Here is a 27713-nt window from a genome sequence, read left to right as displayed (position 1 = left end):
GGGTAAAGTGATATTAACCCTTTATTTTTTTATGAAATTTAAAAAAAAATAAAAAAATTTAATTTTTTTTTGGATGGATGGATATCCATCCATTAGAAATTTGTTAATGGATGAATTTGATGGATTTTATTCTTTAATGGATGAATTAGATTGGATTTTTATTAAGAGAGTTTAGTGGATTGTAATAGTTTAATGGATTGGTTTGGTCCATCCATTAACCATCCAATCCATCCCTAATATATCATATCCCTCATCTTTCACTACATTTTATCCTTATCATCCAAACACCACCACTGTCACTTCCTCATTCCCCTTTTATCCATGGGAAAGTCCTCCATCTTATTCCCCTAACATACCTTTCACTACCCCATCACAAAATTTCTCTTATAACCATGGATACACACCACGTCAACAACCACCATTCACCCTGCCTCCCACAACAATACCATTTCCAGCATCTCTTCCATACACATCATATCCACCTTCACACAACCCATACATTTCATATCAACAACAACCCAGAATTTCAACTCACAACCGACCTTTCACCAACAGATAGAAAGTCTCAAACAATATTTGATTGAAACTCATGAGTTATCAAACAAATATAGAGAAGAGTTGAAAGAACAAATCGAAAATCTTTCTGATTCATTCAAAAAGTCACAAAATTTTTTGAAAGAAAAATATGTGTGCAAGAGATTCACAGAAAAACTCAAAGAACCAGAAAAGTCATCTGAGAAAGAAAGAATCCCAAAGCTTCCTGTTATACTAAATAAGCTTCCGACAACTTTTCTGGCGTCGACTTCGATAACTTTTCTGACGATATCTCGAATATTGCTTTCGAAAACAACTCCAGCGGAATCACTATTATCACTTCCGACAAAAGCTCTGGTAACATTTTTAGAAACGTATTCGACTTCATTTCCAACATTGTCTTTGCGGTTATTTCCTCTGGCTAAACACAAGTTATCGGAGAAACTACCAGATCTAAATTGGCCTCCAACAAAACCACCTGATTAGAAAAAAATATCTTCATATTCACTTTCAATTTATTTCTGGTATCTTTGCTTTTATTTCTGTCATTTTAATTTTTTATTGCATAGTGTTGAAAAAAAAGAAAAAAAAAAGAAAACAGAATGAAGAAGAAGAAAGAAAAAAAGAAAAAGAAAGAAGAAGCGGAAAGTGAAAGAGAAAAGAGAAGAAAAAAGGAAGAAAAAAAGAAATTTGTGCTACTATATGTGTCTTTCATACGCCAACTATATTCACAGCAAGCAAGACATGTTTTTTTGGAATATGTGCTACCGGTGCCTTTCATGTGCTAGTTGTACTCACATCATATTTCTATGATGTTATCCAATGAGCAATTTTTATTTTGAAGAGTTATGGAGTTAATTACACAAGCACCATGAACAGGTGAAAATGCATTTTCTTATCTCAAGCTCATCCACTACAAACCGGTCACACTGTCAAATAACACTCTCCATCCACATTATATCATTTAGTACAATTGGTGCATTGATTTAAGATTATTTGAGTTTATTATGTATTGAAAAGCTGATCATAGTTTTTTTTTAGCATTAAAATTATTTTAAGTGTTATTTGTAGAATCTTGAGGACAAGATTCAAGTGAATCCGGCGACAATGATAGAGGGATTTATGGTATTTATTAGTATTATTATTATTGGGCTCTAATTATATATGGGCTTTTAGTTTTATTATCCATTATGGATGTTATATAATGTAGTCTCTTTGACAGATTTGAGGTATCAATAAAATGAAAAAGTCTTTATTTTATTACTTTATTTTACTTATCTCTTTTATTTCTCTTAGTTTAGGGAGGACGCGATCGGAGACGGGACGGTGATTCTGGACGCCGTCTGCGTTTTGTGAGGGGGAAGGAGTTCTCAAACGTACATGAATGGTGTTTTTCTTAATCTAGCCCCTCTTTCAATTTCTTCTTGAATTAATATGTATTAATTAGTATAATGGTTGAATTAGGTATTAAATCTGGTGTTAATTGGTGATTAAATGGAATTAATTAACCTTTGAATTGAATAATAAAAATCTGAAAAATGAATGAATTGGATTTTGAAACAAATCGTTGGGCCTTTGTAGCAACTATTGGGCTTCACACCCCTTCCTGAGCCCATTGCCACCGTTTTTTGGCCGAAAATTGAAACAAAAACCATCCTCTTGGGCCTATCTGTGTGGGCCTGCGCCTGTTTCCTGGGCTGCACCATATTTTCACATAATAAACCCCCTGTATCCATTTTTCTTTTCATGTTAGAATTAACATTTCCCTTAGATTTTTTTCCTATTCTTCTTAGGTGATAAAAGCATGTAATAAGAATTATTTGTGTGTTAGTTTTAGATAGAAAATGCCATGAAAACTAATATGTTTGATTAGATTTTTTTTGCGCTATATTTCTAAACATTGAGGTCAATGTTAGATTTAAGTGAGTGGGAGGAAGTTTATTGTTTTTATTTTTATCGCTTTCTAAGTAGATTTAAAATTTCAGTATTTCCCTTTGTTATTTCCCTTCAATAAAAATTCATGTACTTGTACTTTTAAGTCCTTGAATGCAACTCTCTCATTTATTATTGAATTTCCCCATTTTATTTAAATTCTTGAGCAATAACAATTTTTTTTTATTATCGCATAAACCGATAAACTCGAATTACTTGGTTACCAAACTTTAAAATACGCTAGGACTCTAAACAAAATTTAACAAAATCGTTGCGGTCTTGACACTTTAGGACTCCCAATTATGCAAGACCAATTTGGGTACCTATTATACCGAAAACCTTGAATTTTAGCTTTAAATTAACCCCAAGTAGTTTATTTAGCAGTCGACACTGTCTTAACCACAAACTACATAGAGAACCGATGAATAAAAGTGAATGATCCCGAATAATTAACAATGTTACATACTTTATCAAAAATAAATAAATAAATTTGTTGTGGGGGGGCTGTAGTGGTGAAATTGGTGAGACTAGAGGCATGGAAATACTTAGCTCATTTTAAACAGAGTCGCCACTGTGCTTTATTGTTTCTAAAAATAAATGGGTGAAAGAGCGAATAAAACCCACATAAGTTTTTAAAATCAAAATTAATAAACTTATCAGAGATCTGGCTACGGAGGGTTTGTTATACAAGGGGAAGGTTTTAAGCACCCCTCATATCCATGGTACTCCATGGGAACCTCTTTGTTTTTATGTTATTGTCTCTTGTTTATACATACCTTTTTTTTGAAAATCCTGTGTGAAAAACTTGTTTGAAATAGAGGGTGGGGATGCGAAGAGAAGTTTTTGAAAGTGAGCTCGATAAGATATCGCATCTTAGGCCTACACGCCCCTTTAACAGTAGGGAAGTAAGAGCTTTTGTAGTTCCTCTTAAAAGGAAAAATAAAAAGGGGGGCCAAAGTGGCCAAAATCTTTTTGGGTGTTAAGCTTTACCAATACTTAACAAAACATTTTCTGAAAAAGATTAGGCTTTAAAATACCTAATAAGTTTAAAAGGTTAAGCTTTAAAATACTTAACAATTTTAAAACAAAAGGGACCAAGCTTTAAAAATACAAAGGTCAATGGACTAAGAATAGTTTCACCGGGAATAATTCTACTCTTAGTGCCAAGGTTTAAAAAAACAAAGGGTTTGGTTAAGCTTTAACAATACAAAACCATAAACAAGTGAAAAGCTTTTAAATACTTAACACAAAAGTAAAAGAGATTGGAAAAGAGTTTGAGTACCTTTGACAACTTAGTCAATACCATTCCCATCCTTTTGGACAAAAACAACAAACTCAAGCAATTAACAATAAACACCTCAAGTGTGTGTGTGATATCACGTGGCTATTGATGGACTGTGAAGTTGTTGTTTGAGAAGCCTTGTGTAAGATGTCGATGTTAGATCAGTGATTAAGTAAAGTATTGTTGTAGACCTTGCTATAGGATTATTAGTAAGTGATTGAAATAGTGGTAGAAGTTGTTGAAGTTGTTGAAACGTTCTGAATCGCGAGTAGGAGTTGGAAATGCAAAGAGATGAGTATGATTTCAATAATAAGAAGTGTTGATAATGGTGTACAGGAATTTTGTTCTGATGCGTCGTTAAAGGTGTTTTAGTAGGTAGTTGCAAGATGTCGGCGTTAGTTTTTTTTGGATGATTTTGGAAGTTATTTAATTCTAGTGTTTTTGGTGACGTGAGTACAAGTTCTAAAGAAACATTGTTGTAGTTGGTAACGATGGTTTATACTCCATTATGGTTGTCGGCTATCTATTGACAAATTGAGGACTTGATCACCCTTAATCCCTTGTTAATAGTAGACGAAATTGTGATTGGATGGTATAGATGTATCTTACTAACTTGATAGTGCGTAAAGTGATGAATGTTATGTCGTGAAAATAGTTATTCTCTGGTTTGTGTGAATTAATATAAAAGTATCCATGAAAAAGTTGAGAAGTAATGAACAAGTCGGAGAAGCTGGTTTATAGGCAAGATAGCATCGCAAGGTGAAGAATTGAGGATGTCGAGTGAACAATGATTTTAGGGTGGATGTTAAAGAAAGTCCGAACTTGATTAAGACTTGTAAACCATATAGTTGACGGAAACTTTAATAAGGACAGTGGCTTAATATGGATAATCAAAATTGCGCAGCTGAAACGTGATGTGCCAGAGTACTGTGCTTTCTCGTAAATTTTGTTGATTCTATAAGGATATCCTTATGGTTATTGATTGATGGTAAGTTGTGCGCATATTCGTTGAGTTAAGCTGTTAAGTTGACGTTATAGTGATTTTGTTTTCGTTGTCACAATGTTGTTATTGGTTACTGTAAGTAAGAAGTAATATTTCATAATATGAGTGAGCTGAATATGTTGGCTATGTTGATGTCACTATAAGAGTGATACGACGAGGCGGAGAGAGTTGTTGATGTTTTGTTGAAAATTGACATGTACAATTATGGGCACAAAAGTATGTATGTGTTTTGGTGTTGAGAATGTTGTTAATACGATAATAGTGTGACGTTGAATACCCAAGTATAAGAGGGTTATGATTTTCACTACCTTAAAATTCGATATGTCAAGGTATTATTGAGCAGTGATGATTATGTTGTTAAGATGATGAGACAAGGTTGTATCTCCACGTATAAACGTGTTATAGTTGTTGCTACTTTAAGTGTTGATAAGTCGAGAGATTCCTGAGGTGGTTGGTAAGTTGTTAACAGGTATGTCGTAGAGATGTCAAATAATTGACACTGGATTTAAATCATGTCGAGTTTTTGTAGTAGTCGGAGTGTTACCAAACGCAACTGAGGATCGGAGAGTTGGAAGCGAAGTTGAGGATGGTTATGTCAGATAGATTTTTTAGGACGAAAATATCCTAACTGAGGGAGAGTTTGTAATGCCCCGGATTTAATTAATTATTTAATTAAATTAATTACGGATTTAATTATTGGAAATTGTCTAAGTTGGGATTTATCGGTATTATTCTAAGAGGCATAATTGGATTAATATGTTGATTTAAGCAGTTAAGTATATAGTCGGATTATTTAGTCGGTTTAATCGGAGAAGTAATATTATTATACGGGACCAATTATTATTAGAAATAATATCTGAATATTAGAATATTATTTATTTAGTTGGATTTAGTTATTTTGTGTTAAATAGCAAATAAGGAGGTGCGAATAATAGGCCTATTAAGATTATTATTTTTGTGTGGTTGGAATTAAAAAGAAATATAGAAGGAATGATGTACGTAAGAGGAAAAAGGAAGCTTTAGAGAAAATAAGGGTTTATGCAGAAGAAGAGGTTTTTAGAGGAAAAAGAAAGAGACGAGGGTTTGGAGAAAAAGAATACGAGAACTTGTCGTTTAGAGCCAGAAATGGAATTTCGACCGGAGAATTCGACCGACCGTAAAACCAAGATAAGGGTGGGGTTCAATCTCTATATCCGAGTATATGATAGACTGTATGTGGGCTAGGGTGTATGAATTGTTAGTTGATACCGTTGTATATTTTATTTTGTGAAAATTGGTTGTTTATGTTGAGTTTTGTTGCCTGTGATTTGATGAGCATGGTTGATGTTGTTGTTCAGCAACTAATTGAATTATGGATGCAATTTAGTTTATATGTTGGGTTTGGATTTAATCGAAACTGTAGAAATTGGTATTGGTTAATTTGGTTTTATGGATCAATTAAATAAAAAGCTTCAGGAAAATTTCTCGATGTAGTTGTGATGTAGTTTCTGGGCATATGAAGAAGAAGAAATATAGAGGAGGAAGAAAAAAATTAAGGGACGGGGGCCCCATATCATGGGATGGGCGCCCCAATTGAAGAAAAAAATTTTAAAAAAATTTAGTGGCGGGGGCTCATAATTAGGGTGTGGGCGCCCCAAGTTATCAAAATAAATAAATATTTTGTGGGGGGGGGGGGGGGGGGCACAAGAGGTTGGGGGTGGGGGCCCATATGCTTAGGGTGGGGGCCTAGATTTCTAATTGAAAAAGTGGGACGATCGTCTCTTAATGTTTGTGGGGGCCACATGTGCCTTATAAATTATTCTTAGTTTTGGTGACTTCTTTAATAATTTATATAGGTACGTGTAGTTTGGAAATTATATAGAATTAGGAGAAAGACTGGCTGCAATTTAGCACGAGTAAATTTTACAGAGATAATAAAATAGCAGACGAATAGTAGATGAATAGCACAGTCCCTTTTAATAACAGGTGCAAAGTGTAGTACTAAATAGCAGTGTAGTCTAGTCAAAAGCAGCATAGTATTAGTAGTAGAAAATAATTTGTATCAGTAAAGTAATTTGTCAGGAATAATGTGAATAATTTGTAGCAATGCATGGGTTAAACAATATCGATTAGTAGATTTACGCGGTATAATTACTTAACCAAAATTAGTTGAAAATTGTTGGAGTAAGTTATGTATACTAATAGGTACTTTTGCTTGATTTGTTTTGTTGTAATTATGTCGAAAAAATTGACTTGCAGGTGCAGTTGAATTGTTCCAATTTATGGAATTGTGTTGTTGATGAGTTGCTATTGAATACGTTGTTTCGAATACTTATTGTTGATTTTGTTATCGTTATAAGTTGTTGTTGATAAGTTAATTAAGTTGTAGGCCTATGGCCAGTGTTGATCCATAAAACCAAATTAACCAATACCAATCATTGGTGTAGGCCTATACCTTCAATGATTGTTGTTGTTGTTGTTGTATGTGATTATTGCATTCATACATTTGCATCTTTAAGTTGGCCTAGATTGACAATTTTAAAGTTGGAGCTATGCTCACCATGTTGGCCTGGATTGGCAAATTTACGACGAAGGCTTATGCCTTGTTGCCTCGATAAACTAGAAATTTCTAAGTTGGGAGTTATGCTCCAATGGTACCACATGCATATGCATAGTTGAGTCACATGTGGAGTTGTATGTTGTTTAAGGTTGCTATTAAGTTGTGATATTTTGATGTTGTATATATTAAGTTGTTGCTATTAAGAAGTTGTTATTGTTGTTAAGTTGTTGTTAAGTTGTCGTTGCTATTAAGCTGCTGTTGGCGTTAAGTTGCTGATGTAATTAAGTTGTTATTGTGGTTATTGTGTTGATGGTTGATTTAATGTTGTTACTGTTAACAAGTTGTGCTGATTTAAGTCTGTATGTTACTTGTTGTATAGTTGTTGGTAGAAATTGGTAATAATTGTATGATCTGATCTAATATAATGTTTATCATACACCTGTTTATATTGATTTGATATCTCACCCTTTTCTTTTGTTTCATCGTTACCTTTATACTGGTAACGTGCAGGTGATACGCAGTGATGAAGATTTAGTAGCTTCATCGAGTCCAAGTTGGTGTGTCGCTATGATACGTAGCACTCGGGGGGATGTTTTTGTTGTGGTTTCTATGTTGTTATTACTGTAATTTTTTAATAATTATAAGTTGAGTTTGGTGTTAGTTGAATAAATATTGTTTAATAATTTCTAAGTTAAAAGTTGTAAATTCCGTTGCGTTATTAATAAAAGAAGTTGTTTTGTGTTGTCATTTGAATGCTATGTATCTATGTTGAGTGAAATACAAGTTGAATTTTATGTTGGAATGTGATACCCTGAATATGTTGAAAAGTTTTTAAATACTTTGATTTTTGTATTACAATTTGCCGGGTATATTTGGGGTGTTACATTAGTGGTATCAGAGCAGGTCGGTCTGTCCGGACAAAGTTGTCTAATGTTGTTTATCTCTTAGTATGCAAAAAGTGTGTACAACACTGTCGGTACTTGTTGTTTTTCTAATCACTAGTTGCAGGAGTTGGCTTGAAGCTAAGTGGGGGAGAAGCGGTGCTTCTCGGACATGTTTCAGTTGTAAGATGTGGGTTCAATATGTCGCGGATGTGGGTTCAATATGTCGCGGATGGCTTGAAGTTTGTTGTTTCCCGAATCCGAAGGTAACATGGATTCAAGATTTTTGGTGGTTCATCCAGTGGAGCCTCTTGAGGAAGAGGATGAGCAGGAATTGTTGATGTTTACTTCTCGAAGGATGAGGAGCCTACTGTATTATATATACCCACAATAGATCAGCAGTTGCTTGTATTCCTTTTATCACTTAGATCTCCAAGTAAACATAGAATCATCAATGGTAGGAAGTGTCGTCAGCCCATCCTTAGAGCTCATTTATACGTTAGCAATTGTGAAGTTATCCTTCCAAGTAAGTCTATGTGTTTGTAAAATATAAAAATTGGAAATATATAGTGCATTCTTTTTGTTGAAGGAGCTTAACTTAACATTTGTTCCATAAAATGGCTACCATGTTGTAGTCTTTTGCAAAGGTGGAGCCATTGTTCGTAAGAAACCACTTTACATATCTGGGAAACACTTGGAGGATGCTGGACAAAGACAGAACCCGACACAACTTAATTGTGAACTTAAATGAGGATTTTCCAGTTTTGGTTAGAGGTGGGGAAGAGATGCGCTTATATTACAATCTTCCAAACGATGTGGTACTTTATGTTGGATACTACGGGAATAACATATTTGAGATTGCGGGTACAACAGAGATAGAAGCTCTTGAACAATTAGCAATTTTTCATAGTAGGTTCACAAACCGTAAAGGCATACATGTTTTTGATGTCGTACTGTCAACCAATACTGTGTCGACACATAAAATAGTTGAGTGATGATTTACTGATGTGTTACCGCAACGTATGTTAATTCAGTTGGGAATCTCATTTATTTAAACCGACCAATAATTTAATATATGTCATGTAGAAATTAGCCACAGATTTCGGCCGTGCCTTGCGAGATAACGATTATGAGGTGCTGACACTGTGTGGCGACAACGGAAGGACTCAAACTTTGTTAGTTATGAACGTAGATGATACAGAGCGTACAAAATTAGGATATGAATGGGGAGACTTTTGCGAGTGCAACAATTTCAGAGCTGGGGAAACCATCATATTCAGGCTGGATGTAGACGACGTCAACAAAACTTGCCACGTCTATAAGTTTCGTTTATCATAACCTTTCATGGGATGCGCATTTTCAATTTTTATGGTTTTTGATGTTATATTATTTGTGTAGTTAGCTAGTTTATGCAATACAAAACAGGTATTTAATAAACCTACAAATAACTTGAGCAGATCGATACACATAAACATAGGCCCAATTTTACTCAAAACAGTACTGAAAAATGCTCATAATGTCATACACTTTGTAGCTTCCAAGAAAACATTTCCACATAAATGCACAGGTCACCATCTTGAATTGCTTTACCACAGGCAGATGAACAAAATATATCTCTGTTGCATATATCATTTCTATGCAGAGTAACAATTCAAATCCTAATGTGTAAGTGGATTAGCATCAACGGAGGTATGACTTCAAACGTTGTTGAAAACCTCATTGTACACAACGTTTTTTGTAGAATTATTCGCATTGTTGTTGTCATCGTGTATCAAAACTTTAATTTCTTTGTTACTCGTAACTCTTGAAAGCGCGACATATATTTGTTCGTGAGTAAAAACGTCTTGAGGTATGTAAAGCCCAACCCAATCTAAGGACTGACCTTGTGACTTGTTTATAGTCATCGTGTAGGAGACAATGATCGGAAATTATTGACAGCTAAGCTTGAAAGGTCAGGGAGACTGCGAAGGAGACATATTCATCATGGGGATATATACAATGTTGCCATGTTTTTTCCCACCCATTATATGAGTTTCAAGAACGTGGCTAGCCATCTTTGTAACAATTAGTCGTGTACAGTTACACAAACCTTCTGACTGATCGATGTTCCTCATTAACATAATCGGTGTCCCGACCTTTAGTTTGATGTGATGGTTAAGCAATCCGGATGTTCTCAAAGAGCTTAGAAACTCGGGACTGAGGACATCAAGCATGTCTGTATCATGTATCTTTTATTCTTTTGAAATGTTTGGAATATATGCATCACATAATATGATTTAATATGATTTGATATGTTTTAGAATTCACATCCTACAAACCAACTCGTTAGAAAAAATCTAGGACATTTTGTTTTTTCAAAAGTATATTGATTAAATTATTAAAAATAAAATTTTACATACATTAAACTCTTTGAAGTAAAAAAATCTGAAGGAGTATCGTTAGAAAAAATCTAGGACATTTTGTTTTTTCAAAAGTATATTGATTAAATTATTAAAAATAAAATTTTACATACATTAAACTCTTTGAAGTAAAAAAATCTGAAGGAGTATCAGATCTACATTTAATTTAATTTATTAAGTTATAAATATTTAATTCAACGAGTATCAGATCTACATAATTAATTATATGTAAAAAATTACAAAATTATTTTTTATTAATATTATAAATTAAAATATAATGCATTGACGGTATAAAATAGTTTAGACGGTAACCAAGCGGTTGAGCTCCATTGGCAAGGAGCCCCGTCCAAGGACGTACTCGGGGAATACCGAGTTCGATTCCCAGGCGGAACAATCTTGCTTGGCCAGTGCGCATGCCTCTCCGCACGAGCCGGATTAGTGGCCCACCTGTGGTGGGTCGACACCGGTGCGAATAGCAAAAAAAAAATAGTTTAGACGGTATATCTCAACCTTTTTATAATAATAAATAATATAGATGACGTAGAAATAAACATAATACTTCGTTAAAGAGTGAAAGAAGATTTATAAATCAAAATGTCATATAATGTGACTCTTATCCTTTTTATAATAATAAATAATAAAGATGACGTAGAAATAAACATAATACTTCGTAAAAGAGTGAAAGAAGATTTATAAATCAAAACGATAGTATTTACAAAATGACATATAATGTGACTCTTAAGAAAACTTATCCAATAGATTTCTAGTTAAACCGACATTTGGTGTGAAATGAAAAAATTAAGAAACCCAAGCGTCCCATCACATTGTACCACATAGCGGGAAAAGTTGCCTCACTTTTTTGAGAATGAAAATCAAATTGTTTAAGAGGGCAATTTGGGAAATAAAAAAGTTTGTTCAGTTTCCTCAACAACAGACAGCGTTCAGTAATCTCCAATGGGACGAAAAAGAGTTAGAGAAAGGGTTTATGGTCCTGATGGAAGTGCTTTTTTCAACTGGTAACTCTTATTTCTGTTGTTGCTATAACCATTCATATCATTGATTTTTGTTCTTACAAATGTTGTTGCAGTGAAAAATGTGGAGTTTCTGTTGCTATAACCATTCATATCATTGATTTTTGTTCTTACAAATGTTGTTGCAGTGAAAAATGTGGAGTTTCTGTTGCTATAACCATTCATATCATTGATTTTTGTTCTTACAAATGTTGTTGCAGTGAAAAATGTGGAGTTTCTGTTGCTATAACCATTCATATCATTGATTTTTGTTCTTACAAATGTTGTTGCAGTGAAAAATGTGGAGTTTCTGTTGCTATAACCATTCATATCATTGATTTTTGCTCTTACAAATGTTGTTGCAGTGAAAAATGTGGAGTTTCTGTTGCTATTTCATTGGCTGATATGCATCATTGTGAATCCAATAAAATCCATTATAGGATTCTCCAACCACCACCAGCTCCTCAGTTCTTCGATCACCCGCGTTCCCCTTACCGTATTTTTATGTAATATTCATTCTCAACTGATGTTTTAAAAAGCCTTTCGCCATTTTTTATTTTCTTAAAACCTGCATGTATTTATTAATTTTCTTTTTTAGGGAAAACTTTGCCAGAGGCAAAGAGATGGAAAGTTATCTTGAAGTTGAGAAATTAGGGTTTGAAATGTGGCAGAATATGTCTCAACAGGTAATTATATATTTTTTTTATTTTCATTTATTTATGTGTGAAATTTGTTAAGCATGATTTTTTTTTCTATTTAGGACAAGTTCCCATTTGTCTCTCATGCTAAAATATTGGACTGTTGTCACCGAAAAAGGTTGAAACGCGAGGCCAATCAGAGTATAGAGGTAAGTTTACAATGCAAATGTGGACATTAATTAGTTTCTATTAGATAGGGAATTTGTTGTTATAAACTCAATTTGTTTGTTATTCAGCTATCCAATGATTACTCTTATTACGTATATTCAATTGTTTGTTATGAACTGGGAATTTTCTATAGAAATGCTATAGTTTGAAATGTAGTTGATAATTTAGAAGATTTTACTTGATTGTTAGCGTGAGATTTTGAACGAAGTTGTTACCTACTCGGACATTTTTAATATTACTTGAAGTTGTGTTTTTGCAAAAAAAAAAAGAGGTTTGTTAGTATTTATCTTCTTATAATTATATCTTAGTCATATTGTATGAAATAGAAATGTTAGTTTGGAGAGTAAAAAGCTTTACATGATTATTGGTGTGAGACATTGAAATAAAGAATAGATAGTATTTACTCTCATACTTTGGTTATGTAAGCAAATATGACAAACAAAGTTGTAGAAGTGGAATGTGATTTATGAAATTCATTTTGTTCATGTCATTTTCATGTGGATTTAGATTTAATGCAGTTAAAATATCCTTCCATTTGCATTTGCTGTAAGATATTTTGACTGATAACAACTATTTTCAATATTGTATTTGTGTTGTGATCCTTACCCCTCTACTTATTATTTACTACTCCCTCCGTTCCTTTTTAAGTGTCGTTTTAGCAAAAAGCTCTTCCACCAAGATAGTGGATTATTAGAGTTACTTTTTCTATTATACCCTTATTTATTTTTCTCTTTCCAAATAAATTCAATCATACACTCTCTTTTTCCAATAACTAATTGAAAATTTTGAGGTGGAGTTATTGAAAAAATAAGGGTATAAATGACAAATTATAACATTAAATTAAAAAACGACACTTAAATAGGAAAAAAAAAATCTTCTAAAACGACACTTAAAAAGGAACGGAGGGAGTATCTTTTATTTATAATAAAATGAAATTATTAGATACACACTCATCTCTAACAAGGTGACTGACTATTTTAGATGAATATTGGAGCTAAGTCACCATTGGTTGAGAATTTTAAGAAGGTTTGTTTACTAAATTTCAACGAGTTTTTAATTCTTGCACTCTGATACTTTTACACAAAGATTATATTAAATTTTTATTTTATTTTAAATTTGGTTGTTTGCTACATTTACATTATATATTAGATTTCTATTTGTTTGAATGGTTTGCAGCCTCAAGGAACTTTAGCAAATCCTCTTGAGACTCTGAAGCATAAGTTTATATATACGTATGTATGACTTTTTATTGAAAATTGTATTTAATAAGAGTGGTTTATTAGCATTAATGGTTAATTTAATTTTTTGGACTGCTTCTAAAAGACATGTTTGATTTTTATACAGGGATCATGGAGTATATTATGCTGGTTATCTTGTGGTGAATTATCATAAATTAGGCATATGTTCTGGTGAATTATCTTATTAACTTCCTTGATTATACAATTTCATATCTTTTTGGTGGTTATCTTTTGCTGACTGGATGCAGATCAGACTTCTTTATATTTTTTTTGTGATTATCTTGTGTTAAGGTAGAGGATGCTAATTAGATTTTATGATGTAAACACTTTTTGGTGGTTAATTTTACATTACTTAATATTGGCTAACCACTCTTGAATGTTCTTATTTTGATCATGTTTTGAGCTTATGTTATTATGGATTCTTTTTTGTTTGTAGAGGTTTAAATTTTTCTTTCACCCTTATTTATGTTTTGAAGGATGTATTGTTAATGATTTAGGATTTATTTTTTTGTGATTGGGTTATTTCTCATTCATTTTGTTTGGAATTGAATTTTTTTTACGAGAAAAGGCTTAAATCATATCATTAAAAATAATATTTTGGATACATGTTGGTATATCGATAAAATTGTGAAAACTAGCAAGAGATTTAGTCGTTTGATTTTGGAGTGTTCATTCAGTCTACAACACTTTTAGTATCCAATTCGAAATCCAACTTGTCATATTCGAGATCATGCATCCATTTAATGGATGCCATAAGACTTAGAGCTTCACCATTATCAACATTTGTACTAGGCGAAAACCATTTTTTTCGAACTACAACAACATGACCATCTTAGTGTCACTTGAAGCGACCAACCGAAGATTTATTCCACTTAGTGTCCCTTGTCAATTGAATTGTGGTGCATAGCTAGCATGAAGCCATTGGGCCTCTCTCCATCTTGACAAAAGTTGCACTCGATTACAAATAGTGTCTTAAAGACCTGCAAGAGAATTGAAATTAAATAGTATAAATTAATAAAAATATGGATTTAAAAATAATAACAATTAAATAATTAGAATTATATAGTATGAATTTCAATTTTATTAAGAATTAACATATTGGTTTAAAATAATAGCAATTAATCAATAGAAATTATTTAGTGGAAAATTTATTGACGCGTAGCAAGGTCAGAATTAAGAAGAAAAAAAAAAGGTAATGAAGGATTTATAAGAATTTTTTTCATTTTTTATTTTGATTTCAATCCAAACACTTTTTATTTATAGTTTTATACTACATACTTATTAGTTTGACATCTTAATAAATATTTTTAACACTATTTTTTATAAATTTACTATATAGGATAGGGGCAGGTCTCGTTGTGTTGAAAGTGTTCGCAGCGCTGCTGGTTTAGTTCCCCACTCGGATTGTCGGGGGAGGGGAATTGCACATTTGGTTTGAAACTCTCTATCTAAGAGTCTTAGGTTCTAGAAAACCTTAAAGTCAGATGCAAGCTTAGTTAGAGTTCAGTTACGCCAAGTAATTGCCTCTTAATATTTTTTAATTATTAATTTTTTTATTTAATTATTTAATGATCAAGACATTCTATTAAAAAAATGAATGTTGCAAATTCAAATCGATACTCCCCAACCAATTTTTTTTACATAATTATCAATCAAGCTGAACTAATGATATTTTTAATCTATTAATTATAATATATATGGATAAATAACTATATTAAATTAATTTACTTATTTTTAAACTTTATTTTTTTATAATGATTAAAATAATAGTCGATGATGGGTGATTACGATCATATTAACTAGGGGTGGCAAACGGGCATGCCCGCTCCGCAAAAGCCCGCAAAAAAACGGGGCAGGGAGGGACGGGCATATTTGAGAGTGCGGGTCTAAAACCTAGTCCCGCCCCGCAAAAAAGTGAGGGCGGATTGGGTAAAGCCCGCGAGCGTTGAATCTTTTAGATCTTAAAATAGTAAAATTGTATGAAAAAGCTCATGTCCGCAAAAGCCCGCCAAAACACGGGGCGGGGCAGACACATTAAAGAGAGCAGGCCTAAAACCCTGTCCCGTCCCGCGAAAAAGTGCGGGCAAAACAGACTTTTCTCGCGAGCCCTGCCCGTTTTGCCACCCCTAATATTAACAACATATAATGCTCGGAGTTGCGATCACCAGTAGTCGACAATGGTCAAATTAGTGATCATATAATAACGGAGTGGGGATCAATAAGTACAAGTAGTCAATGGTGGTCAGTGATCTCGTCTTAACTTAAAAATGAAAAAATAAAATCTAAAAAGTAGTTTTTGATTGAATTTTAGTAGAAAATTATTTTGAAATTAAGTAAAAATTAACTCCTCATTTTAGCCAAATAAATTTGTTTTGAATAGTATTAACATATTTTACTATTATTTTTAAATAATTATTTAAAATTTTTCGGTGAGTTTTATGATTATGTGTTTATTTAATTTATTTATTTTTTTGCGATGGAATAATTAATCGAGAATAGTGAATGTTTTAATTTAATTAATTTAATTAGAATATTAAAAATTTAAGAGTTAATCATATTATTATATTTTTTATTAATTAGTGAATAATAGAAATATTAAAGTAGTATTAATTTATTAGAAATAATGGAAAAAATAGGGTGTGGTGACTAAAAAGAGGTGTAGGGAGGAGACTTGAATATAAAATATTTTTTTCTTATAAAATAAATATTCATAAAAATTATATTTAAAATTAAACAATTTGTTTGCAAATTAAAATGGGACTTAATATATTTTTAAAGGGTTAAATATATTTGTTCGTCGCTACAAATAATTCCATATTCAATTTTAATCTCTAAAAATTTTTCATTAAAAAATGGTCATTCTAAAATTTTTGTCCACATTTTTGTTCTCTAGTGTCTATTTCCTCTAACGGAAGCTGCACACCACATTACATGACACACCATTTAAAGTTTTGACTAAAAAAATGCTTTATAATAATAGGATTTCAAACCTCCCTAATCCTAAAACGCTTTAGATTTCTTTAACTATTCTTTGTCTCTTTTCACCATGTTGCTCAAACACATGTTCCTTCGTCTTGGCATTGCACATTTTAAGCCTAAAAATTGCAAATTTTTATGTTAATGTTCGCGCGCGCAAAAGTCTAAAAAAAACGGGACGACATATTAGAGGGTATACAAATCTAAAATCTGGTCTGTCGCACAAAAAAATGATGGCATATCCAATAGGCATGACTCGTTTTGTCACCCCAATCACATGCGATCATAATGATGTTCAATAATAATTGGTCGTAGTCAGGTCACAATATTAGTTATGATAGTCTTATAGTCTATACCAATATGGATCCTCGGCAGCATTTAACATGGCAGCCAATTTAGCAGCCTATTAATAGCCCTTAGATACATCAAACATGTAATTATAAAAATATACTAATTGCCTTACAAATTGATAATGTATTAATTAAAAAGGAAATAATTAGTATGAAATCAAATATTCTATCTCTTAACAATTAATTAATTAGTGATTGATAATTCAATTTTATATATTTTTTAAATATAATTTTTATTCTTTTAAATACAACAACTTTTATTTTAAATTTATAGATAAATTCAATCAATTTTTAATTTAAGATTCCCTTTAAATTGTAGTTTATATATTTTGTTTTTAACTCGTTTAAAATTTTCTTATAATTTTAGTTCATATAACTATACTAAAAATTAAATAAAATCAATCAATTTAGATTATTTGTTGAATTTTTTTATAATATTTTAGATTATTTCCTTTTTTATTAGATATAAAATATTCGATTGTGAATAATCTAAAATATATTAAAAGAGAAAAGTGATTATTTTTTTCTTAAATTGTAAAAATGGTAAATCATGATCTTCAAATTAGTAAAAGAGAACCATTTTTTTCTTAAATTGTAAAAATGGTAAATCATGATCTTCAAATTAATAAAAGAGAAAAGTGATTATTTTCATGAATGTATCATAAGTGTTGTCATTATAATCTCTAAATATATTAAAATTGTAAACAATTCTATAAATGCTTTTTTAAATTATAAAAACTGAATTGACTAATGAAAAATAAATTTAAAAATTAAAATGATTTACAAAATACACATTTTAAAATTAATATGACTTGCTAAGATGATACTTAAAAATTTCAAATGACTAACAAAACACAAATTCACAAATACATATCAATTTCATTAAATTCAAGATTATTATAATGACAACACCTCACATATTCAAAAATTCAAAAATTAAAATAATTTTTAAATATCTTTTTTGATAGGAATTAGATATTTTCTACACACAATTGCAAGACTAATCCCTTGGCTTGAATTTAACACTCTTGTATGTCTAAGACTAAGTTCAAATCCAAAACATCTTATTAAATTGTAAGAGATCATTTAATAAATTGCTCTTGAGTTGAATTCAGACAATATATATTTTAAATGCAGCTGTGTTTCTTTCTTCAATAAAATTTAAGAATAGAGAAATGAGTGAATTGAAAAACAAAGACAATGACACTGTCCTATTTCTTATAGCTCAAAAAGTTACAAAAAGGTCTCAAATAGATTTGCAGAACCATATTGCTATCTACTGCATAAACTTGAGCAATAAACATAGAATAACTTGATCATCCATATTGCCATTTTGTCAAAAAAAACTAGCTATAAATGAAATATATAATCTTGTGAAATTCACAAATTACGAAGAAATTTCCAATATTTGTTCAGCATATGATCATTTGGCTCAACTTCATCCCACTTTCCAGTACAAAATATAGCATAAGCATCCGCGGCATACCTGATCAAAATATCGCATTCAACATGTTATTCAAACCTCAACCGTAACGATAAAAGCCACACATGATAAAAGAGAACATACTTGCCGACACTATGGAGTTCAGTTACATGGGTCCAACTCTCGGACAAGTATTCACAAGAAAGGCGTTGCAGCATCGCCGACCTTTTCCCTTGAAGACCTAATGACTTTATTACCTCTTGTATCTCATCTCTTGATACTCGCATGCAAGACTCGGCGTCCGGACATAACTTGAAAAACTCGTCTAAAACTTTTTTTGTCTGCATTTTGCAAAATAAGCTTATCTCGTCTTAAAATACAAAAGCAGAAAAGTTATTAGCACACACCGCAGAAAAGATGTTTTAACAAAAGTAAAAAATTCCACACTTGAAATGTGATCGATCATTGAGACGTTGACACTCCCTCCAATAACATTAGCAGCATCACATCACATGAACATTGGACTAATTTAATCATAACTTTCTAAGCAAGAACTTAAGTTCCAAAGCTAAAAAGTTTCAAAAATGACATTATAGAAATGCTGTCTAAGGGAATACTAAGAAACAGTTTAGAAAGAAAAATCAACAAACAATAGCAGTTAAGCCTTGTAAAGCAAATCAGAAAACAGAAAGATACAATAGCAAAACAAACATAAAGGAACGTACCTGCGCACCAGTAGTTCGGTTTAATAGCATACAAATAACTAAGACTCTCCATGGATCATGAAAATGATCCTCTTGAATGAGATTCCAATGAGAACGTGGAGGCAGCCAATTGTTTTCCGGACTTTTTCTTTTGTAAGCTTCCTTATATCTCTCGGCCTTAAGAAAAGGTTGAGTTTTCTTACCACGACTTTTGGATTTCATTTTAGGAGGAACAGGAGACGAACCCTCTTCAACTTTAGGTGCTTGTTGAAAGGAGTTAGATAAATCTTCAAGTATCGATTCAAACTTAATTTTAGCCTCTTTGACTATAGCTCTATATTCAGATTCACGCTTTGTTGAAATCGATACACTCCTACTATGGTATACATATTGATTCAAAAAATCATTAATATCCTTCATACAGTTATCTTCAACTTGATACCCTCCTCTAGAGGAGTCAGAGACATTTTGAAGTAACAAACTAGCCTTATTTGTAATCTCTTCAACTGTAGCTAAATATTCATAGATTTGTGCCAAATAAGAAGAATCTTGGATTTTCAAATTTTCAGTTGCTTCACATTTCCTCTTCTTAACACACTTTCTAGAAAGACAAGGAGACAAAAACACCGTTTTCTTTGGATGCTCCCCTTCACTGCTTCCCTTATATGCAAACTCATTGAACAGATTATCCACATTCTTATTTTCCATTCACCTCAACCTAACTATCATCAAAATCAAATTACCAACAAATTAAAAAAGAAACAACAACAAGTATCATAAAAACGGAAGAAAAAAAAGAAGCAAGTACAGAGATGTTGGGTTGCTTTTTACCTTGTACACAACAAATTCTTGATTTTTACCAATCGGTTTCTGATTCGCATCAAGATGTAATAATCAAGAAATTGAGAGAAGAAAGAATGGTTTGGTTAGGGTTTAATGCATTTTGCTGGAATCCCAAACGGTGAAAAAACTTTTATTTTACAAGCACATCATTTTATTTATCTTTTTATTTAAATCTGTAAAGTGAACACGGTTTCTTCACAAATTATTCATTTAAATATTTGTTTTTTTTTTTAAATTAGATAAATCATCCTTACAATAAGAAAAATATAATTATTTTTTAAAATATTGTCATGTAAATATATTTATAATTTTTATTAATAATATTTTAAATATGATTAATATGAAAAGGCAAAAGAACTAGACAATTCGAGTTTTATGCTTTGGTACACCGACAAAGTTAAATTAAAAAATAGTGTGAAAATAATCGTAAACAAAAAGTCGAAGAAGAATATTGTAGATGTGAAAATAGTGTGATCATTTCATACCTTCAAATTTATAATGAAACAAGATATCTTTGAAGTTATTAGTTTTTACACACATGGGTTGAGTTAACATAACACAAGTAAAATTTTGAGAAGTTTTAAAAGATTTATTTTAGAATATAATATTTGTTTGGAAGAGGCTTTGTTGGTATGAATGGAGGGTATGGTCTTAAGTAGCTAAACACAAAGGATAAATTCATAAGTTTTCATCGATTTTTTTTTTGGTAAGCATGAGGGCCTAAGCCTGCAAAAGAAAGAAACTACAAAAAAAATGCCTCCGAGTAGCATGCCCCTTAAGGTTATCCTCATACGAATCTCTAACTTGCAGAGGACAATCCTCAAACACTGTTAAATAAGTATCTAGAGTACCTCGAATAGTACCTCCACATCCTGCAACATAATTCGGTTTGCAAGCTCCGTCCGTATTTACTTTGACATAGTTTAGAATCGGCGGAATCCATCAAATTAACTTCATGACATGATCATGAATGATAACTTTTTTATTAGCTATCATAACTTTAATCTGGCTAATATGGTGAACGGTATTAGCTGGCGGAATAAAACCGTCCACATAAATATGCAATGACAGACAATTGCCAAATATCTTTCCATCCACTTTTCCTTCCCCAAGCTGTTGCATCCATGATATTATTGTAACACCACTGCTCAGCTGTACTCATAAAGAAAATGTTCCTGTTACTTGTAGAAACTAACTGAAGCCAAATATTTGTGGCAAGCGAACAGTCCCGTAAAACATGAATACATGAATGAGAGTTTCCTCCACATCTACACAATAATCACACATACCATGCCCAAACCCCATCTTCTTTTTCTTCATATTTGTGAGAAGTCTACCATGCATGCATGCATTACTACCCATATGAAGTGTCGAACGCGCTCTGGAACGTCATCACTAGCTGACTTCTCATGACCGCAAATATTGTTATACATGCAAGAAACTGTGAAATCAATATTAATCCCCCTGCTACTACTCGCAGATTCCAGTAGACTTGAAGGAATACTCAGAGTTACTGTTCTGAAATTGCCTTCTCCCAAGCCTAGAATTGTTAAGGTTGTCTTTGCTTGAAACAATATTTTCATTAATCATCACGTACGTAGTACTTTATGTGTTAATGTGGTGATTAGGATCATTTTATTATCAATTTAGTAAAACAATTTAGGTTATGAAAAAGACAATATGTGAACTTAACTATTCACATTTTTTTGCATATTGTTCTAGATTTGGATTGTCAGTGTCTATTACTTTTTCGGTATCGTGTTTGTGAAGAAATGTTAGTTATCTCCCCATTGAATCAATGCTGGTGTTGTTTATTGAACTGACAGTATAGTATTCATCCAATTTCAGTACGCTTCAACCTTGGAAAACTAATTAATGACTTCTAAGTTTATGTGATTACAAATCAATAAATTCATTTTGATTTGTTATGAGACAAATTGGTAATTGTTCATTTTGTTTGTCTTATATTTTGCATGTGAAAATTTTATTTGTCTCTACTTGTTAGAATTTTGTTAGCTGCTAAATCTTTTGTTGTACAATCAATGCATTTTTCAACTGTCTAATATTTAAATGTAATGAAAAGATATGCATACAGCATACCAACCCTCCTTTGGTAAACTTAACAGTACTGTTTTTCTTGCTTGATATGAGAAATATTGTGCTAGAAAAGAAAGGTATGAGATGCTGAATTCCAACTAGGATTTCAGGTTTGAAAGGATAATTAATTTGCCATCGTATGGATTTGTTTTGTGACATAATTCACTAACTGGTTTATAAAGTTATAATTGTAATTTAGTGATATTAGAGTCTATCCACTAAATCAACATAGGTTATTCAAGTCAGTAAGTATGGACCAAAGGAGTCTTTTTTTTTTAATGTAGCAAGTAGATGCAAAACTAAGGTAAATTCTCTATCCAACTCTACTAAAAAGGCAAAATCCTTTCTTTCCATGAGTACCTTGTATCCTCCAAGACCCCAACAGCATAATGCTCAAAAGTTCTGTCAAACATTGGTATGTGATTCAAATCACAAAGACCCGTGTGTTCGAATCAAGGTTGCCACATTTTATTTAAAATTAGCCCCTGAAGTTTGATTCAAATCAGAGCATGCTTTTCATCAATGATGAGCAGGTAAACAAAATCATGACCTGCCTATATCAATGATGAGCAGGAAAACAAAATCATGACCTGCCTATATCAATGATGAGCAGGAAAACAAAATCATGACCTGCCTATATCAATGATGAGCAGGAAAACAAAATCATGACCTGCCTATATCAATGATGAGCAGGAAAACAGTGGAATACAGTGGACTTGGGAGTGATACACATAACATCAATTTGGAAATAAAATAGGAATAAGGTAGTTAATGTTACATTGAAAACATAAAATAACACTTGTTTTAAAACATTTTTTTTTGCTAATGTGATACTTAATATGTGACAAAGGAAATACTCTCCATGGATTATGCTATTGCCATTTTCTTATACTTAATGAGGTTCAAAACATTCTCAATACACATGTTCAAAACATGAAAGATCAAATGAAAGCATCGAAAAGATGAACCAGCTACTTAATATACATATATAAAGCAACAGTGTCATTTTCTCTAGTCAGTTGAGTCCTGATCACGATGTAAATAAAGCAGCAGATGGCCTTCTTCCCCGGCGACACCCACAACACTTGAATTTGAATCCAAATCATCCGAAACAATACTTGTGATAGTGTCATCTAAAAATCAAACATTTATTGAAACCATATGTCAAAATATGAATCCTCAAGATGACACAACAGTAATAGATAAACAATCATTTTGATTATTATAAGGAAACAATGACATAGGAAGCAGAGGAGAGATATAATTGTAACTTATTATGTTACTGCTACTTCTAGTATTAGTGTTCAGTGCGACATACCCTTGAAATGGTGCAGAATATCAAGCTTGGAGCCTCTAGACAAATCCCACATATATACCACACCATCACTTGTGCTCATGATTCCGTAACCACCACAGACACCGACAGCAGTTGTCCTGCATACAGTTTTTATACGTGAAAACGGTCAAAATGTGAATCAATATAGCCATGTAGAATAAGCAATAGCACAACACCATTAAGAATCAGATATTAACAGAATCAAACAAAATAAAATTAAACTCAGGAAACATTATATGGCACCTAGGATCCAAGGGACTTCCAAAAGAAATGCTATTTTTCGTCAAAAGAGCAAGCGTCCAACTTCTAGCAGTATGTACATCATGATGAATTGAAGTTGAAACATGATCCTGGCAACAATCAATGACCGAGGGAGTGGAGACAAGAAACCACATAGCAACATCTTCGGTTGGTAGATACTTATATGTCTCTCTTTGCTTCGAGAGCCAAAAATTGGATGCTTCTAAAAGTTTTTCAGCCTTCTCCTCTTTGCTAGCATAGCTCAATCGCAAGTCTTTTGTTTGCAAATGGAACAAGCTTATTGGAAAGAAGTCATTAATTGGATATTTTGAAGCAGAGAAGCTTGAAACACAATTGAGTTTTGTAATATCCCTGAGGAAAACATTGAAAATTATGTAAATGAGATATTACTATAACTGAACACCGTATTTCTTATTTTTAAAAACTGTTGAGCTAGGTTAGAGGTTTTTTTGAATAAGAAATTTGAAGAGAAGTTGAAATGAGGGAATGAAAATGTGGCATTAAAGCCAGCAGTGACATGTTCTAAAACAGATAAAGAACTCATGTTCTTCATATTCCGAGTCAATTAATACAAAAGAAATATGTTGACTATGGTAAATTATGGATAGAACATTAGTTCTTGCTTTGTAATAATGTAAAATCCTCAGAACATTCCTAAACCAACTGTGGTCAAATTAAATGTATAATAGGATATCCTTTCAAGGTAAATATAGACAACATACCATAAACTAAATTCCCCATAAATGTTTCGACCTACAACCAAATGAGCACACTTGGGGACCCTCTTCAATTCCACAATGCCAGGGGACGTGGAACCAGCAGACGGAATGATGAAGTGCTCTATCTTTTCACTGCAAAATTGTTAATAAGGGGTGAAGATATGATTTTGAAAAGAACATTGTTGTCATCATAAAGGGGAAAGAAAAATCAAAGAGAATGCATTAAAATCACCTCCATGTTGAATTCATGACCCACACTTGTATGTTCCCACTCCCTCCAACAGAAACAAGTCGGTTAGGTTCACAAACCGAAATACAATGCAAGTCTTCAACAGCTTCCAATGTTGCCACAACTGATGCATAACCACTTTCTACATGAACAATCTTCAAACCATTCTTCTTCGAGCAGATTAAAGTGCATGTTGAGCAACAACAATCAATTTTACCTTCCCTGGGATTAAATAATATATTTAATTACTCTATTTATATTATTCCAATATATATCAATTCTAACATGTAGAAACAGTTAACCTGCAATTTGGGGTTTTTATGCTGCCTATTAAGACAATAAACTGTCCATCAGGAGTAAACTCCATCCCAGTCCTTTCCACCATAGTCTAGCAAAAAATGTGATATATTTTAAAAGTAAGCATTTATGTAGCCAAAGGTTTGGGTAAAATGTAAATAAGGAAAAAATAAGTAACTTACTTCTGTCATGAAGTTATATTTTGGATCTGGCAACATTATCGGGGTGTGAACCATGGCAGAGGGGCAACCGAAATTCGGTTCCTTGATAGCTACCTTGTATGCAAACAGAGTTCTGTTCTGATCTGTCAGAAGGCCGCATAAAACACAAATGTGGATTTCATCTCCAACTGTTTTTAAAAGTAATGATGAAACACGCATTGGGAGCATGTAGCGCCCCACAAACTTTACATTGTCTTTCGGATTATCCTTGAGTTCCTGATTTCTTGGAACCATTGGTTCTGAAATAAATTGAGCTTCCTTGCCACCAGAGCATTTATTTTCACAGGAAAGTGGGTTTGGATTTTGAGATGAAAGGTTTAGTTCTGCTAGGTTGTTTTGTAGAGCTGGAACATCACTATGAACTTCAGGTTTCTCTAATATTAAACCTGCAGAATCATCTGGTTTGCGTAGTTTATCATTTTTTGCTTGAATGGTTTTTGATGGAGGGACACTGTTGCGGGCAGTACGCGTTCGAGGAGAAACAAAATTTCGCCTCTTTCTTATGGTGTTTATGAAATTTGGTGACTGAGAAGAAGATATCGCCAATGCTTTAGCATTGCCTATTTTACCACCGGCTTCATCTTGCGTCTTTTCTGCAAGTAATGATGATGTTTAGATCAAACACAACATATGTTAATAGTTTGCAACAATAGTTAAGTTGGATTGGCATGCAAATAGGTTGACACGGACTCAACAAGCATCTCAATTCAAAACAGGCAGAAGAATTATACTATGATACACACTTCAAACCTTATGATCATGATTATCTGAATTTAAGAACTTTTATTTTGATGCCAAATATAACAAACACATTACCTCCAGTAAAATCCTGAGCAATTGGAAGGTCATTTTGCACTGACTTGAAACTATCATGTGCTTGAGACTCGTCCAGAACGGAATCAGGAACACATACATCAGGAGGAGACATGTCATCCAGATCAGAATCAGGAACACATACATCAGGAGGAGACATGTCATCCAGATCAGATTCAGGAACACATACATCAGGAGAAGACATGTCCTCCAGATCAGAATCAGGAACACATACATCAGGAGAAGACATGTCCTCCAGATCAGAATCAGGAATACATACATCATAATCATGAGGCCTGTTTTTATCTGCCATATAAACATGTGATTCAACAAAGCACGTTTAAACATAAACACGGAACATACAGACCCAAAAACAAAGAGAAGATTTAAAAGACAGCATGTTTCATCAAAAGCCCTTGTAGCATGATGTTTAGAAGAAATAATCAAGAAAAACTAAAATAGCACCGATGGGTATATTTACCAGACGATGGTACATCCGAAACACATCCAACTTCATTTTGTTCTTCTTTAAACGGCAGTGTATCTGAAGGGATAAGTGTGAACTTCTCATCTGTTGAGTTATTCCTTAGTAAGGGAACTGCTTGAGGAAGCAGAAGTGACATCATCGACTTTGCCACATCCTTGTCAGTCGAATTATAATAATCATTCTTTGGGCTTATATTTGAATCATATTTTAGCACTTCCTCATCTGGTGTATCGGGAGCATAAAGATCAACGTCAATACAGCCCTGAGACTCTTTAGAACGTGATCTTCCCAAGGGAATTAATGAATCATCATGCTCTGTTTTAGAAACCTCGTTACGGAAGCTTGGTTCAGCTATTCCATTTGTATCTGCCACTAGTCCGCTTGGTTCAGCTATTCTATTTGTATCTGCCACTAGTCCGCGAAGCAACCTCAGAATAAACTGGTTTTTGAACCCAAAAAGCTGGGAGCAAAATAAAAGGAATGAAAAATATGTAAACAAGTCACCAAAGCAATATAATATAAACAAGTAACGACGAATTCCTACCTCTACGCCATCCATTTTAGGCGAATGTCTCTTCCTACGCAAAACCTTGGTGGTGCGAGTGAAACCTTTCCTCTGAAACCCGGCCCATGCAATGTCTGGAGTTTTCCCAGAAGCGGAATTCCCATCATCAGAAGAAATCTGTAGGAACATTATGTAACTAATCAATCTGTAGTTAAAGTGAAAACATGAAAGAAGAAAGTATGTTGAGAGTACAAACCAAAAATGTAGGACCGTTAACGCCTTCGAGAATTTCCATCTTACAAGTGACCCCGTTGTGAGCTCTAACAGCTTGGTAGCCGACGGGATATGGATGTCGATCTTTACCCTACAACCAGCCAGTATACTTGTTCAAATGTTACTGTGATCATTATAAAACAAAATGGAAAGAATAAAACGGTAGAGAAGAGAAGATGTAATGGAACCCTAGAAGTGCTCCAATACTTGTTGTGCCATTGTCCATACCCTAGAAGTGCTCCAATACTTCTTGTGCCATTGTCCATTGTAGAGCGAACCGATTGAGATAACTTCGAGGTTATACTCATTTTCCGGTGCCGGTGCGGAGGGTTTTGCAGCGGTTCTAGACCTCACCATTGAAGAGTGAAATACAGAGAGGGTGAATGGCGGGAAAAAGGTTTTACAAGAGCTATATATAGATAAATGTTTCCCTCTATCTGCCGCTTCGTTTCCACTCGGTCATTCTTAAATTATTAATTATTTATTTATGTTAAA

General features: G+C 32.9%; 3 protein-coding genes and 1 long non-coding RNA gene across 5 annotated transcripts; 2 read left to right on the top strand and 2 right to left on the bottom strand.

Moving 5' to 3' along the window:
• The first annotated feature begins 11203 nt into the window (after positions 1–11203).
• On the top strand, positions 11204–12595 carry LOC131616852 (uncharacterized). The gene is made up of 5 exons (XM_058888309.1): positions 11204–11586; positions 11946–12086; positions 12179–12266; positions 12341–12427; positions 12515–12595. Exons 1-5 carry the CDS (start codon positions 11525–11527, stop codon positions 12593–12595), a joined length of 459 nt encoding a protein of 152 aa, XP_058744292.1. The 5' UTR covers positions 11204–11524.
• Positions 12596–13425: 830 nt separating this feature from the next.
• Positions 13426–13933, top strand: LOC131616864 (uncharacterized). The gene is made up of 3 exons (XR_009288268.1): positions 13426–13472; positions 13623–13678; positions 13791–13933. It is a non-coding gene; the product is annotated as an uncharacterized LOC131616864 (long non-coding RNA).
• Positions 13934–18190: 4257 nt separating this feature from the next.
• Positions 18191–20104, bottom strand: LOC131616863 (methyl-CpG-binding domain protein 4-like protein). Of its 2 annotated transcripts, none has more exons than XM_058888321.1 (4): positions 19969–20104; positions 19159–19859; positions 18578–18774; positions 18191–18496 (listed from the first exon to the last, which is right to left on the bottom strand). In XM_058888321.1, exons 2-4 carry the CDS (start codon positions 19843–19845, stop codon positions 18391–18393), a joined length of 990 nt encoding a protein of 329 aa, XP_058744304.1. In that variant the 5' UTR covers positions 19846–19859; positions 19969–20104; the 3' UTR covers positions 18191–18390. The 2 variants fall into 2 exon arrangements, with proteins under 2 accessions (XP_058744304.1, XP_058744305.1); XM_058888322.1 differs by having other exon boundaries at positions 19159–19855.
• Positions 20105–22710: 2606 nt separating this feature from the next.
• On the bottom strand, positions 22711–27639 carry LOC131616862 (uncharacterized). The gene is made up of 12 exons (XM_058888320.1): positions 27447–27639; positions 27202–27309; positions 26985–27122; positions 26435–26900; positions 25957–26259; positions 25102–25733; positions 24925–25010; positions 24626–24844; positions 24397–24525; positions 23657–24025; positions 23396–23511; positions 22711–23210 (listed from the first exon to the last, which is right to left on the bottom strand). Exons 1-12 carry the CDS (start codon positions 27573–27575, stop codon positions 23089–23091), a joined length of 2817 nt encoding a protein of 938 aa, XP_058744303.1. The 5' UTR covers positions 27576–27639; the 3' UTR covers positions 22711–23088.
• Between the last annotated feature and the right edge of the window lie 74 nt (positions 27640–27713).

The sequence above is a fragment of the Vicia villosa genome, linkage group LG7 (genome assembly GCF_029867415.1).
Source record: "Vicia villosa cultivar HV-30 ecotype Madison, WI linkage group LG7, Vvil1.0, whole genome shotgun sequence".
Lineage (NCBI taxonomy): Eukaryota > Viridiplantae > Streptophyta > Magnoliopsida > Fabales > Fabaceae > Vicia > Vicia villosa.
The sequence above is the reverse complement of the archived record's forward strand: the minus strand, read 5'-3'. Positions and strand labels throughout refer to the sequence as shown.